The sequence below is a fragment of the Xyrauchen texanus genome, chromosome 2 (genome assembly GCF_025860055.1).
Source record: "Xyrauchen texanus isolate HMW12.3.18 chromosome 2, RBS_HiC_50CHRs, whole genome shotgun sequence".
NCBI classification, from domain to species: domain Eukaryota; kingdom Metazoa; phylum Chordata; class Actinopteri; order Cypriniformes; family Catostomidae; genus Xyrauchen; species Xyrauchen texanus.
This window is the reverse complement of record NC_068277.1, coordinates 27,370,510-27,387,007: the sequence shown is the minus strand read 5'-3', so window position 1 is coordinate 27,387,007 and position 16,498 is coordinate 27,370,510. Positions and strand designations below refer to the sequence as shown.

The window sequence follows — 16,498 nt, the reverse complement described above, 5'->3', positions numbered from 1 at the left end:
AAGGAGCATTGTGTTTCAGTATGGCAGATTTGAATTTCTCTAACAACTGTTATAAAACTTGAGGATCAAGAGGATATTTTCCTTTCCTTTATTACTGAGGAAAATTGTCGTTGTATTTTTTTTTTACAATTTAAATGTTTAAAAAGGGTATTCCAATAAAAAAGGTATTTGGGGCAGAAATAATGTTCTCAAAAAATAATCCCATTTATGGTTTCTCCCTTTTTTGTTTTAGAAAAAAGATGTTACCAAATGGGTGATCAGCTGATCCCGGAAAGGAAGCTGTAGACATTAAAGAGTGGCTTTTACTCAAAGCGAACACCCACCAGATGGAATAGCTCCCCTAACTGTAGCAAATGTTTTAGGAGTAACTGTATTCAACTTTATTGATCCGAGAGTGATGTCATCGTAATATTAGCATACTGCATTGTGATCAATCTTTTGTCTCTGACACACACTGGCATAATGAATTATGATTGGTCTTTGTTACCTTGCAAGCACTTGTAAGCAAATGTAGTGGTTTTTGATCACACTTTGAAGAGTGGATTTAGTTATGGTTTTCACAAACTACCAGTGTTGGGTAAGTTACTCAAAGTAATCCACTAAAAATACTAATTCCATAAATTGTAACCATACTGTGTTAATTACATAAGCAATTTCTCAAACACTTCACCAAAAAAAAAAGGTAAAGGTTTTGCTCAACGAATTCTAAATGTCTATTTCCTCGCTCATTGTCACACACAAGTCAAACACCGTCTGAGCAACACACCTTTCTCCCTTACAATGACCTATTAGGGGGCATATGGCCTTCAGCTGTCACAGAAAGGCAGAAACATACTGTACATTACTGTACATAATGTTTCAAAATCTACAAAATACTATTTTAGAAATGTGTAACCCAAATAATGTACTTGCAATTAATTATCTTAATTGAAAGTCAGTAACAAATCTGATAACTAGAATTTAAAATATAATGCACAGCACTCAGTGTTGGCCTAGTAATTAAATTAATTACTTAGAAATCATATTACACCCAACCCTGCAACCTACACTTTTGTAGGTTTGCATTTTTCTCTTAAATCTGTCAAATGCACAGACCTGGTTTGAAAGCTGTCAATCTATAAATACACATGTCAGCTAAGATTTATAAAAGTTTTCAACACAAAAAAAAAAATACATTCACTGGAGCACCTTTTTAGGAACACGATAATCATCCTAATAAAGTTGCCAATGTGGTCCTCTGCTGTTGTAGCCCATCCGCTTTAAACGTTGATGTGTTGTGCATTCTGAGATGCTATTCTGATCTCTACAATTGTACAGAGTGGTTATCTTACTGTAACCTTTCTGTCAACTTGAACCAGTCTTGACATTCTCCATTGAACTCTCTTAGCAACTGCCGCTCACTGGATGTTTTTTGTTTTTGGCACCATTCGATGTAAGTTCTAGAGACTGTTATACATGAAAATCCCAGGAGATCAGCAGTTACAGAAATACTCAAACCAGCCTGTCTGGCACCAACAATCATGCCACGATCAAAATCACTGAGATTACATTCTTTCCCTTGTTTGTATAATTTGTATGTTATAGTAAAGGAATATTCCAGGTTTAATACAAGTTAAGCTCAAACGAAAGCATTTGTGTTGAAATGTTGATTACCACACACAAATATATAAGACTCATCCGTCCGTTTTTTAAACAGAGAGAGAAAAAAAAACGGGTTACAGTGAGACTCTTACAATGGAAGTGAATGGGGACAATTTTTGGAGGGTTTAAAGACAGAAATGTGAAGCTTCTGATTTTATAAAAGCACTTAGATGAATTCTTCTGTAAAACTCATGTGCAGGGTTTCTGCAGGTATCATCAAATCTAATTTAATGCTTTTCAATGCCTTTTTAAATGCCATTTTTACCATTTTTAATGCCATACATGACCCATGACTAACCACATGTTTATGTATGTATATATATATATATATACACACACACACACACACACACACACACACACATATTCTAGGGTTGCACGATTTGGACAAAAGGTCATATTGCGATTGAGATTTGAACTGCGATTATGATGGTAATGTTTTCCACACGTCCAACTGCAAAAAGGCTACTGGGGTTTTCACATTTGAGCCCTCTTAAAAAGAACCAAACTGAGACATTTTTTCAGTTCAACCACAAACAAATAAATATATAAACAGTGAAACAAAGTCTTCTTCATATACAAATGTTACCATCCACCATGTACGTGTTTTTGTCCATTTTGTGACAGGATCTCAGCCCACTAATCATCATCATTAGTTTTTGAAACACAGTCAACTTGAATATTAGGGATGCTAATTTCTTCTCATCAATCGATGCTGATCATTTAACTTTTTATCAGCAGCTGTCAAAACTCATTATATGTAAGCTTTCTGCTCAATGTCACTGTTAACTACATTTCCATGTTGGTAAAACCATAGTTGTGGCCTAGTTTTTGCTGTCAAAAATAATGTTGGTTGATTAAATAATTCAGTCTACACAACATATCATTTTAATATATAAATTTTATTCCTAATTCTAGGTCTTAAAAACTAGTAGGCTTATGCAAACTATTCTTTACTGTATATAAGATAGTCCTAAATAATGAGGCTTAATGTCAAACTGAAGTTGAACTGATGACCCATTGGTGTAATTCAATTTAAAGTGAACATTTTGGATAGTTTGTCACTATTTAATGTAATTATTTTATTATACTAAATTTAGCAATGCATTATATTATAGTAACTAAATATTTGATATAGATTTATTATATGTATGTTCCTTCCTTTTCATTTTGTTGGATGTTGGAAATATTAGTTCCGCTTTCACTTGTTTCCGCGGGGAGTGTAATAAGTGGGACACGCTCTCTTGTGAGGTAAACAAATGACAGGAGAATGAAGAGATGTTTCTGTTAATGCTGTTTGCTCAGTAATCATTTAATAAAGATGTTTGAATTATAATCTGCGTTATTATTATGATGATACCTGTACCTTGCGGAGACTGAGATGCTGCTACCGCAGACAATTATAAAAACCGCTTCACGCAGGACGCGCCAGTTTAGTGTAAATAAAGCGTTTAGCGCATGTAAGTTAACGGAACCGAACTCAGAGCACTTCTGTTACTCTAAACGTTAGAACGCGAAGTAACTTGAGATAGTTAATTGCTGTCTGCCTTTTACAGATGATTTGTGGCAATCGGACTGCATATGAGATTTAACGGCTCCATGTTGACAAGCAACCATGTCCTAAATTCTTTGTCTTCTAGACACTTTTGCTGGAATTTGCACTGTCCCGTTTCTTTGCAACTTTACTAAATTTACGTTACGTTAATTTCGCACCGGCCGGAGGCAATTACCAAACTGGATCCAAGTGTTTATCACACCAACCAATGTACATATTTTGCGACAGCAAATCAAAGTTATTAATTGTGAAGGCTATATTCAAAATAAATTGGTAATATAACTTTTTTCAAAAAGATCTAAAATGTTTAATGCCTGTAGGAATAACATTGAATGCTTTTTAATGCCCCGCGGAAACCCTGATGTGTTATTTAAACTGTAAAGTTGTTTATATAGTAATTTTTACAGTCGTCATTGCTATGTTACACAGAAAATGTTAGCAAGCGATTTTATCACACTAAAATCACGTTAACATGCATATTGTTTATGTATTGGGTCTAATTTTTGAAACAGTATTTTAACATTTACGAATTGGCCACATTCACTTCCATTGTAAGTGTCTCACTGCAATCCAGACTTTTTTTTATATATATATATATATATATATATATATATATATAAGAAAAAGGAGGGGCAAGTCAAAATGTATTTGAGGTAATCAATATTATGCCACAAATACTGTAGACTGAGCCTAACTTAAATTGAACTTGGAATATTTCTTTGAGGCAGGAATATGTGAGTTTATTCACTTATGTTTTCCTCTTTTGTAAGTCCCTTTGGATAAAAGCATCTGCCAAATGAATAAATGTAAATGTTTATAGCCCAAAGGACGATGACTTGCTGAATGTTACTTTTTTTTTATTCCCAGAGCAGAAATGTACAAAAACACATTAATACATTCACACACTAGTCCATTTCATAACAATGAACCTTGTTTGGGTTAACACTCATATATACAATATGTGGGTAAATTGTAAGACCGTTTTCTAGTTTTGACATAAAAGGCCTTCTCATGGCAAACCTATAATTTACCTGCAGGTAATCTATTATTTGCATGCATGTATGTGCTGCAAGGAGGGTTAAGGTACACTTTCATTCAGCTAAACAAAATACAACTTCCCTTCCATGTCCCCCACTACCCCAATCTAAATCAATCAGCTTAAAACAAAAAGCTAAGGAAAGAACAGTTTCCTTAAAAAAGGGATTCTTGTTTCCTTGAGACACAGTATACTGTGGTGTCTCAACAACTGTAAAATCCAGAGGTCTGTCCTTGTCCATGGGAATTTTTCCAGGAATCCAGTTCCTGTTTCTGCCTCTCCAGCTCCTCCTTCTCCCTCTGAAACTCCTCCCTCTCTTTCTGTATTTCCTCTCTTTCCCTCTGGAGTTCATTCTTCTCCTCCGCAAGTGCTTCCCTTTCCTTCTGTAGTATTGCATGTTCAAGCTCTTGTTCACTTTTCTGATTTTGAAGTACTCGACGCTCTGTATCCATTTCACGGAACTGCTGCAGTAACTCCCGCTGCAGCTGTATGCTCCGCCCCTCCTCCTGCTGGACACGCCTTAACGCCTCTGTCAGCTCCCGTTCTCGTTCCAATAAACGCAACCCTTCAGACCACTTAGTACCTAAAGGAGAAGTATTGTTTAAATTGTAAAATGAACTGAAAGACTTTATTAAACCTTGAAATATAGGCAAAGAAACAGAAGCAGAGTATAACTCGCTGATGTACCATACAGACGGAAGAAGTCACGGAAAGGCTGAAAAATAGGACTGCCCCGACCAAAGATTTTCCTAGTCGACTAATAATCGTTAGTTTAAGCCATTATATTAATTTAATTACTTAAATATGTATTTTTGGGGGGCATCAGAAAATAGTTTGAGTTCCAGGGCTGAGAAAGAATGTTATAAGTAACACTGTTCTACATTACAGAGAAATACTCAACTGTAATATAAATTTTACAAGGGCACACAGGAAGCGAGCCACAGTGACATTGGCAAAAGCTGTAGGCCTAATGATCCTGAATGTGTTGGAAAAACCAGCAAGGAAACCGTCTGAACATGGTGTTAATTTATGGAGAGAAATGCACATTAGGGTTATGCCAACACACGATGATCTCGGGGATTGACAATGGTCAGAGTGATCGCCAATAGCTGATGCCTTTGACAATGTCAAGATGATATTTGGTTCATTTTCCCATTTATTAAATGATGATTATTATTATAATTAGGCTATTATTATTATTATGAAATTAATATTACAAATAATTTGCCGGTAGACACGCGCTTGAAGAAACAATGTATTATATTATTAAGAACGGATGACAGAAAAGCGTCTATGCGAATGTATCACGTGCTGTGAGGCCTGCAGTCTCGTGGAACACGCGCATGTAAAAGGTTCTCACTCTTTGTTCCGGTCTTCTGATTTATTTTGTAGCAAGAACAGGGTCATCTACAATGCTGTAAATGACCCCAGACATCTCAGCTTAAAAACACATTCATCTCGAACCATGATTTATATTTCAGTGATTATTATCATCATCATTATAATTATTATTTTTACACTTATAATTGTTTTTATGTCTTCGTTTGTGTAAGTAATTGTCCACCTGCATGTTTAGACGGAGACTTGCCTGACAGTAAATGGAAAGTTGTATAAATGTATTATTGTTTTTGATCACTTCATTATTTTATTGCTTTTTCGTTTAGTTTGGAGTACAATTTGAATTTAGTTTTTCATTTTTTAAATAAATTAATTTAATTTTCAATGCAAAAATCACTGAAGCAAGAATACTCATTGATCCCGCAGACGTAATTGGATTGTGTGTGTGTGTGTGTGTGTGTGTGTGTGTGATATATATATATATATATATCGTGAAGGAGGGAACAAAACAAAATGTATTCAAACACATGATATATTTGAGCAGTGAAGCAAGTAATTACATATGGAGTCTACGCTCAAAGAAACATAATTTTGACACAAAATGTAAACATTTACATTAAAGCATTGTATACCTGGATATTTGTCTTGGAAGATACTGCTGGGTGTATGGACATCACGCTTTGGTGGCACAAAGTAAGACCTGGCTGGGGACTCGCTAATTAATGTGGGAGAAGGGGGGTGGTGGACTGGATCTGCAGATTTACGTTTGCTAGGCCGCTTCTGTGGGTGAACCTCAAGTTGTGCAAACTCAGTGGGATGCCTATTCTGTAGATGTCTGATTAGGTTACTTGTACTGCTCTGGTGCTGGATCTTCTCCGTGCACAGCAAGCACATTGCTTTCGACTCTTGGTCAAGCTTCCGATAGTGCACCCACACTGAGCTCCACTTGCGAACGCCAGATGCAAGTCGTGAGGAATCATCCTCTTGGGCGTCTTTCCTGTTCCCTTCATCAACAGGACCCTCTCCTTCATCTTCAGGGCCCTCCCCTTCAGTAGTTCCCTCCCCTGCTGCAGCACGGAGGATCCCTCTGATGGCACCATCCATGTCACCATCTTCTCCAACAGACCCCACCTCTACCTGCTGCTCATCCATCAATACTGTAACTTGGCACAGAGAAAACAAATAGATGAGACCCTCTTAACAGAGGTATTGTTTTTACATTTTCAAATCACTTAAAGGAATAGTTCACCCAAAATGTAAACATTCTGTAATTATTTGCTCACTCTATTGCCACTTGTTCGTAGACCTGTTCGATTGACCATTAGTTATTAATCTTACAGTTCATACAAAATCTTTGTTTAAACACGGACCCTTAACACTTACTTAGTTTAATAATTTTAACCCATGACCTGCACTGAACATAATTAACTAATATTGGCACTATATTCATGTTGTTTAGCCACAGGGGAACTGGCTCCCACAATGATCCTGGTTTCTCCCAGGGTTGTTTTTCTCGCGTTAACTAACATCTTATGGAGCTTTGTGTTCCTTGACACAGTCGCCTTCAGCTTGCTCACTGGGGTTATAAATACAATTATAATGTAATTATTTAATTTAGCCCATCATATTTAATCAAACTACAAAATAATGACTAAGACTTTATAGATATTACAGTTTCGTTTTCTGTTAATGCATGATTTCTGTAAAGCTGCTTTGAAACGATGCGTGACAAATAAAAATGACTTCATATTAAGAAATCGCGCCTACACGGGAAAGTGGCAGATCGTTCATCACATGACATATTCGCCTCAAATAAAATACACTTCAAATTTTATAAAAGTACATGCGTTGCACTGCGTATAACTTACTTACTGTATAAATGGACCTAATTTAATACTATATAACGGACAGTTTCGTCCGCTTTGGAGGGTTATCCAGGCAGTTTATACTCGATTGGGAGGGGGCACAGAGCACCGTGTATTACTGATCCAAATCAGAGACACGATTCAAAAGATTCGGTCATTTGACTGAACAATTCCAGTCGAATCGAATTGACTCGAGTCGGTGAAAATAGCCAAATAGTGAATAGTTCTCCCCTCAAATATGTGTAAAACAGGGTGCAAACAGTGGGCGTTGTAATTTGAAAACAACATGGCGGCTTTGCGACATCAATCTAAACAACAGGCAAAGGACATATTGTTATCACGATTCGAAAAGGCTCTGTAAAATGAATCGTCTCTTTCTGAAGAGTCGACACTGGCTCGCACAAATCACAACAGCCACTGTAATGAAGGAAAACGTATAATTTTATTTACGAATAGACTCACATCTCGTAAGAAAAAAAAACACGTGCAAAGTAGGTCAAAATACGGAAACTAAGCAAAGCCTCAGCAGTTAAACAAGGGCATCTATTCAAAGTTCCCCAACTGACTTCCAATAAACATACGAGTCTTTTACAGTAGTGTGCACGATGCTCAACACTAGAACATGATTTAACCCGTCATACCTTCCACACAGCCGCTGTCGTTTCGCTTGGATGCCGCATCTGTCGCGGGTTTCCTTTTGTCCAACGAAGAAAAATCGGATGGGTGTTTTGTTCGTAAATGGCGAAGCATGTTCGTCGTGTGACCAAAATACAAAACCGTCTTCATACAGAGAAGACATAATACTCTCCTGTCATCCTCAGCTTGGAAAAACGACCAGACTATACTTCGTTTTCGTGCCGCCATTTTCGACTACAAGGCTTTGAATGCTGAAAGACTGATGGTCCTATATGACCGCCCCATTGAGGATGCAATTTAATCACTAGTAATTTTTCACAGACTCAAAATCATTAAATTATGTAAATATTTATGTTAAACATAGTGAAAAATACACTTTCCACAACCCACTCTTAAACAGTGCACAGACCAACTCTGCAATAAAAAAAAAAAAAAAAAATATATATACATAAAAAACGGTGCAGCTTATCAAAATTAAATGCTGTAAGTCGTAACAGGTATATTACAATAATTGACATCTAATGTCCAGCATAGGAGGTAAATCAGTGCCTTAAAAGGATAGTTAACCCAAAAATGAAAATTGTCTCATCCTTTACTCATGCTATCCCAGATGCGTGACTGTCTTTTTTCTGATGAACGCAACGATTTTTAGAAGAATATTTCAGCTCTGTAGGTTCATACAACGCAAGTGAATGGTGGCCAGAACTTTGAAGGTCCAAAAAGCACATAAAGGCACCATATAAGTAATCCCATATGACACCAGTGGTTAAATCCAGGTTTTCTGAAGTGCCGTGATAGGTGTGGGGGAGAAACAAACGAATATTCAAGTCCTTTTTTTTTTTTTAAACTAAAAATCTCCACCTTTGACCAGCTCAAACCAGTAGGTGGCTGACTGTGAAAGTGGAGATTTATAGAAAAAGGACTTAAATATTGGTCTGTTTCTCACCCACACCTATCATATCTTGATATGTGCTTTTTGGACCTTCAAAGTTCTGGCCACCATTTACTTGCATTATATGGACCTACAGGGCTGAGATATTCTTATAAAAATCTTTTTGCGTGTGTGTGTGTTCCAAAGAAAAATAAAAGTCATACACATTTGGGATTTCATGGGGGTGAGTAAATTACTTCCTTTAAATGTAGCTCTCTCTCTCTCGCACACACACACACACACATACTGTATTACCCTTATTCTCGGTAGCGCCATCTTTCATTTTTGACGGAAATGACAAAAAGAAGGATAGACGTAGTCTCTTCAATGACTGTTGTTCCGCTGACGAATGAGAATTTTTTTCTCCAAAAAATTTCAGTTCTGGAAAATTAGATGTGATCTTGGAGCTTAATACAGTTTTATACAGCGCATTGAAAAGATTGTAAATGTATCCCTCACAGCCTCGTTTTCATTCACGTCAAAAATTAAAGATGGCGCTACTGTGAATAAGGTTTATATACGTGAAGAAACCAGCAGACCACAGGCTTATTATATTCAGTACTGATAACACAGATAAAAACGTGAAGAGCTCAAATTTAAATTCAAAACATCAAATAGGCAAAGCATAGAAAGAGTATTTTCACAGCTAAACTTTGTGTTACAGTAAATTAGCTACAAAACCCCTCAAACTACACTTTCTATCCGGTGATGCATCTCCAGTGTTTTGCAAGTTTTGCAACTAATGCATCAAATTTCAAACTCATTATGTTTAAAATGTGAGCATTGTTATGTTACAATAAAAGGCAGGTGAATGATGTTAAATTATGTCTTGGGTCTTTTTAGTGATTGAGAATTGTTTATGTTGAATGTAACAGTATGTTGTGTTAGTTTTGCAGGGTTCTGTGGTTGTGGTTTGGGTCTACATCCTGAATCTTGACTTCCACTGACTCCCACTCTCCAGTGCGATTTGACCGTTTGATGGCATCCACAACTGTCTGTACATAGAGCCCGTCCTCAAAAGTGGATGCCATGGAAACAGGATGCCGTGCCCAAGAGCGCCTGTCCTCTTGTGCCTGAAAGGAAAGTCGGAGCTGAGTCACCATGGCGTTCAGCCCACTGACAGATGGTCCTACTCCTCCAACACCACTACCATCATCATTCAGTAGAAGCTCCTCTACTTGCATGCTGGTCTGTTGGCCAAATAGCTCCGTTCCTCGAGCAATGAGTCGCCCTGATGATCCCACAAGCATGACCTCATGCAGATCCGTGCCCGGAAGATTAAAGTTTAATGTCACGCTGCAGACCACACCTCCACTCATCAGCAGCTGAAAGCAAGCATAGTCATCTGCAGTTACAGAACGGATTCCTCCCGCTGGGCCACCTTGACGCACAAAAGTCCGGAGCATTCCATGCACTCGCATAGCCCGACGGCCAGTGAGGTGGCTCAGGAGGTCAATGATACAAGAGCCAACTGTGTGCAGGCCACCTCCCCCCATAAGCTCCTCCCATGCCCAACCATATGATTGGCTGAGAAGTGAGCCTCCATATACACGTGCTTCACACACCTTGCCAAGAAAGAAAATAAATAAGTGAATGAGTTTATAATTGTGGCAAGTCTGAGATAAGACACACAGTAATCAATACCTCAAGTAGCTTCAAGTACATAATAATTAGAAGTAGCTTCTTCTTGGACACAATCACTCAAGTTTTCCAATAATCAAATGTTTTTAGAAAGAATTACCTATTTTTTTAAAACATCTATTTTATTATCATTTTGATCCTATTATTGTTGCTCAAACATTTTTGACTCTGCGAACTACAAAAGAAAATAATATCTGAGATTCGTTTTGGGATAAATTTCAAATGTAAATACCTGTAAAGTCCCACAATAACCCTCCCCCAGCAGGCATTTCATATGGACAAAGGCGGGCAAGAAACGCAGAGAATTTCCCATGATACTCATAAGCTGTGGGTAATATCTTGCCGCTGTCACCATCTTACAGGCATCTGTCAGTGTAGCAGCCTGATCGCTGATCACATTTTTACCTATACCTACAGAGAAAGAGAGAAATCGGTATACAAGGAAAACATAAAACAATGATCAAAACTGAAAATGTTATGTCTCTTATGTCTAGAAATATTCTACTTGAAGCAACTGCTTTATAATCACAATCTTACACTACTGGGACTTTACTGTGATCTGAGATTGCATTGGGGAAACATTTTGATCAGCGTGCAGGAAAAGGTTTCACTTTAGCTTGTGCCAAAAAAGTAAAGTAAACAGCAGACCACTTTGGTTGAGTCCAGGAAGGAACCCAACCCAACCCAGTCCCCTGAGTCGACATGGATGATTATGATTAGAAGAGCAGGAGAACAATTTAATGGATTCATTGAAGAATGAATAAGTCTCACCTAGAGCTTTTACCGCAATCTGGCGTGTATGTGGTGGAGGTGTTAATATGCAAATGAGATGAACCTCTGGATGTAGCAGTACATCATCAGTCTGGCTGGTGGAGAAGGGTATGTCCAACTCACTAGCCAGCGACTCTGCCTCTTCTTGTGTACGACCCCAAACAGCCTGAACAGGAAAGCCTTCTTTTTGGAATAATGGCACCAGGGCACGCACCGTCTGCCCTGTTCCAAATACACCCACGCCTGGCAACATCATGCTAACACACACGAGCGATGAAGATGACTTTCGACTTTCACATGAACTGGTTTCTTTCTCCCTTACCCGAAATACTCATTCCACACTGCAAATGTCAATCTTGTGAGAAACGAACAGATGCCCAACCTGTGAAAAGAGAAATATAAAAAGTACACATTGATATTTTTAAAGATGAACACTTGATCGATCACGATCAATAATTAGCACTGCACATTATTCATCTTATATCTCACACTGGACTGTCAACATATTCTCCTCAATATACTACTTCATATATATATATATTTCATATACTCCTTATTGTATTGTATATTGTGTGTATTGTATATAATTATTGTGTTGTGTAAGTATGTGTACATTTGATTTGTAAATTGTTTTGTGTAAGTATGTTGTTTATTGTAATTGGTATATGTCTCGTCACTGTCATGACTGCTATGTTGCTCGGAACTGCACACAAGAATTTCACCTACTGTTGCACTTGTGTACATGGTAGTGTGACAATAAAGTGATTTGATTTGATTTGAGATCCTGTGAAATCAAAATGAAAGTTTTGCTGCTTTTAGTCCATATCTATTTGCTTTAAGGTAATCAAAATGCTAATGTACTTCTCATTTTTTACTAAATATCATTTCAGACGGCTAAAAGACATCCATGACATCACTTAGATATTGAGAAACTTTGTCCAATCAAATGCTTTTTAGAACGAGAATGCACCCGTTCTCCACAACTGTTCAGCATGTATGTCTGTGTTCTAACTAGGGCTGAAACGTTTAGTCGGTGACAAAAATGTTCGTTGTTGAATAGTCATTTGATCTAATTTAATGTAACATGAGATCACATTAAAATCTAATGATGATGCATTTGGAATGTGAAAGTCCTCGTGGTGGTATTGTGACTCGCCTCAATCCGGGTGGCGGAGGATGAATCTTTTTTCCCCTTTAATGCAGTGAATGTCATTTATAGGTATTTTTAAAAGATGATTTGGTCCTCTTTAATGTTACTAACAACCCTCTACAATGCGAGTAAATCACTCACATATGCGACCAAATTTCACGCTAGGCGACTAAAAACGGTCTTTAATTAGCCAATGGCTAGTAAATTGTCCGATTTCACTCGCCTGTGATTGAGTTCGAGGCAACTTAAGCCAGATATAATTTCAATGCCTGCTCAGTCCGCTTTACGCACCGTCGCTTTCTCTCACATACACGCACTCAAACTGAGAGAAGGAGAGAGGCTTACACATGCCATGTAAAGAGAATTTAATTGACTCGCTAGATCGAAATGGTTTTCTTCATTGTGCTGTGGTTTTTGTTGTTGTATTTCATTATCCGTTAATGGTTTAAATTCTGGAAAATCATTTGCTAAGAAATGGTAGATGAAATCCATATGCAAACATAAAGAATAGTTCACACAAATAAAGTAAGTTTTGTTTAAAACTTAATGTTTTCAGTTCCATTGTTCATGCATTCCATGTAAAAAGTTTGGTGTGTAAAATAAAAAAATGTACTAGCCAATGGCGAATCAAGCTTCATTGTGTCCGTAGAGCGCTGAGTAAGCACATTTAATACAACCTTTTAAGTCGGGGCACAAGCTGAATAATCAGTTAAGAGTTAACGACTAATCGTTGCAATAATCGCCGAATAGTAAAATAATTGACTAATAATAGATTAATCTATTATTCAAATAATCATTTGTTGCAGCCCTAGCTCAAACTGGCGTAATTCATGCCTTTGCAGGGCACTTCGAAGCGAGCACAATCCATGCTGTAGGGTGGTTCCAAACAGAATTTCCAATAAGAATCACTTAAAAAGTGAGTTTTGACTGACCACCTTTTAAATCACCTTTAAATCATCCGAAGCTCTCACAGTGGAGGGTAATTGTCTTCATAGGGAATACGGCTCTATTGGATGATCACTTCTGAATGGGACCCGCCAACATCCAAGGAAAGTTGCTAGATTTTTTGTGCAGCTGGATGTTTCTTGGGATGTACAGCTTGAGTAAGTGCTCTTTATGCTTAGTATATTATGATTCATAACTTGAACATATTATCTTTTACTCACTTGCTTCTCATTCATCTTCATACATTTGAGTTTCACAACGGCTCCAGCCTCATCGTAATCAAAGACCACGATGTGCTGCGTGTGTTTGTTAGCTGATTATGGATTAATGATCATCGTTCAGTTCGCAAGACTTTGGAGAAGCTAGCCGGTATTGAGAATCGCTTCTCGAGTTAGCAGCTCTAACATAAACAGCATGGTGGAGTATGAGTGGCTGTAAACTATAGGCTATTTCTAAATGACTCATTTGACATGTTCCGCCCCCACTTCCTTTTTCAGTCGGAAATACGTCAAAACACCATATAGAACTGTGTTTGTTAAGGCACTTCACAGGGACTTTAAATAATCTGCAAACACTCGAGTGCCTGACTGGGTGTCTGTCTAACCAGGTTATATGTTGACAAATAAAATGTAAACCCTATAATGGAGCTAAGCTATCTAAACTGCCTGAACAGTGTAGCAAACCTGCCAACATTTGAGCACAAAGTTAAAATTAACCTCAGGGCCATTTCAGCCTATCATGATCAAAACACAATGGAGATAAGAAGCTGTATCGCCCCAATGTTATCAGTGTCTTGAGTGACTGCTGTCAGACACAAGCCAGTACTTTGCTGACTTACCAACTGGCATGCAAATTAATTTACTTCCCAAAAGCAGTGCACCTGCCCAGCATAGGCAAATGAGAAGCTTGATTGTATTTCCTCTCTTGACGAAGCACAAGGTAGTTCCTTTTAGTTTGACAAGGCTCAAAGACCTCAAACAATGCCCTGATTTGCAAACATAGTAAATAGACAGAAATTTTGTTTGAACGTTTGAGCGTAAAGGTAAAAGCCCACGTGAACATCCCAAATGAACCGATATGAAAGGATCCCTACCCACTTACACAAGGACTCCAGTCATATTGGTAACCTTAATTAGTAAAAATCTATTTTAATACATGGAGAGGGTCCCCTCATGGGGGCTGCAATGTTAGGATCATATTACTACTCAAGCTCAGTTTGTCAAATTAGGTCGCTGATTTGAACGATAACAATTTTGTGACCCATCAAAGAGGCACACTATAATTAGAATCACTTCCTTGGCTAAACCTACCTCGCATAGAAACGCCAGAGACCCTCAGAGTTTAAAGATAGAGAGGTGTTATATTTTATACATATATAAGAAACACTGGAAACCAGCACGCTTGACAGCTGAAAAGTAAACACCGATTTACAGTGTCCCTGAAAGCGTAACTGTGACTTGAGCTCAGCCATACACAGCCAAAGACAAACGAAATCATTCTTTACATATTTGTGCTCGTGCCAGTTCAATACCTCGTTATTAACTTGTTAAAGGATGTAACTTACTGTACACGAAGCCTTCTGATGCGATGGTGCCTGTGCTGTTGAGAATGATTATGGCCAGAGGATGATGATGATGATGATGATGATGATGATGATGATGATGGCCACCTCCCTCTCTGAGCAACACTAGGTAATGCTCTGAGCTCTCATACCGAGACTACTGGTCATGCCATCTCAACAGCCCGAGAAACAGGGGAAAACACAGGACAAACACGTCACACCTCCCATCCTCACGACGTTTTGGGCATTCTTCGTCTATCTTGAAACCAAAGTAAGCTGTTTCGTGTGTGATTCATCCGTCTGCTGCGTTACTGCTTACTATTTGCTATGTGGAATTGAGCGCTAGCAAAACTAAACACTTGATGTGATGTGCGCATGCGCATGCGCACCGCCTCGTTCCGTTGTGTTTTTCTGCCGCGCCCATATTTGAAAAAGGAAGACAGCGCATACGAGGCTTGCAATTTTTCATAAGGCTTCAATTTAACTCCTAAAACACCCACATGTGTTAACTTGCCCTTGAATCCACCTTTTTCAAATGACCTTTCTCAGACATTAATGCGAAAAAAATAAATAAAATGCAACTCTTGGACACTGATAACACTAAATGTAAAAGCAACGTTTAAAAACTATTTAAATAACTCTTTATCTTAGATACAAGCTACAAAGGCATATTTACGTTGTGCTTGGGGCTTATCATGAAGATAAGCCCCCTATATTGACCTTTAAGCAGACAAATGTTTTTTTTTTTATGTATTTATCTATGATGTAAGCATGTGCTTCATTCAAACATGAGTGATTAGACAAATCATTTTAGATAAGGCTGAAGGTCTAATAATAAATTGTATTAAAACTTGTATCCATTTACTGTACAATGTGAGATTATGCAATGTCATGCATAAAGGGAAGTTTTAATTTATATAGAATTCAGTAAATACTTTTCTCAGTTCAGCATAACACTATGGCAGTCTCATTGTCAAGGTATTTTTTTTATATATATATATGTATATATGTGTGTATGTGTGTGTGTGTGTGTGTGTGTGTGTGTAAGTATATACAATATGGGTTTTTGAGTGCAAAGTTATGATGTAGAGGAGCAGAGACCAGCTCAATGCAAATGTCTATAATACAGTACAAGGTGCAAATGAAGAAGCATAAACTGAAGGTGCATTGTACAGAATGAGGTATAAATATGTAAATGTGTAAATATATGTATATGGCCGGTGGCCATAACAGTGCAAGCAGCATCAGGAGGTAGACGTTATGTGCAAGAAATGTGCGAAAAATAAAAATTAAATAAATATATATAAATTAGTAAAAGGAAAATACAAATATGAAGTTCGGGTGGGATGTAGTGTTCAGCTCTTGAGTTTAGAGTTCAGTAGGCTGACAGCTGAGGGAAAGAAACTGTTCCTGAGTCTGCCAGATGGG

The 16,498-nt window shown here is 37.7% G+C and overlaps 2 protein-coding genes across 3 annotated transcripts; both read right to left on the bottom strand.

The window, feature by feature from the left end:
- Nucleotides 1-4,040: 4,040 nt before the first annotated feature.
- On the bottom strand, nucleotides 4,041-9,078 carry LOC127656679 (uncharacterized). Of its 2 annotated transcripts, none has more exons than XM_052145114.1 (3): nucleotides 8,077-9,078; nucleotides 6,203-6,733; nucleotides 4,041-4,815 (listed from the first exon to the last, which is right to left on the bottom strand). In XM_052145114.1, the coding sequence occupies exons 1-3, from the start codon at nucleotides 8,297-8,299 to the stop codon at nucleotides 4,436-4,438; spliced, it is 1,134 nt and encodes a 377-aa protein (XP_052001074.1). In that variant the 5' UTR covers nucleotides 8,300-9,078; the 3' UTR covers nucleotides 4,041-4,435. The 2 variants fall into 2 exon arrangements, with proteins under 2 accessions (XP_052001074.1, XP_052001083.1); XM_052145123.1 differs by having other exon boundaries at nucleotides 6,203-6,727; nucleotides 8,077-8,299.
- An 805-nt stretch (nucleotides 9,079-9,883) lies between these two features.
- Nucleotides 9,884-15,936, bottom strand: LOC127656692 (glucose-fructose oxidoreductase domain-containing protein 2-like). The gene is made up of 4 exons (XM_052145135.1): nucleotides 15,074-15,936; nucleotides 11,415-11,796; nucleotides 10,876-11,054; nucleotides 9,884-10,567 (listed from the first exon to the last, which is right to left on the bottom strand). The coding sequence occupies exons 2-4, from the start codon at nucleotides 11,668-11,670 to the stop codon at nucleotides 9,887-9,889; spliced, it is 1,116 nt and encodes a 371-aa protein (XP_052001095.1). The 5' UTR covers nucleotides 11,671-11,796; nucleotides 15,074-15,936; the 3' UTR covers nucleotides 9,884-9,886.
- Between the last annotated feature and the right edge of the window lie 562 nt (nucleotides 15,937-16,498).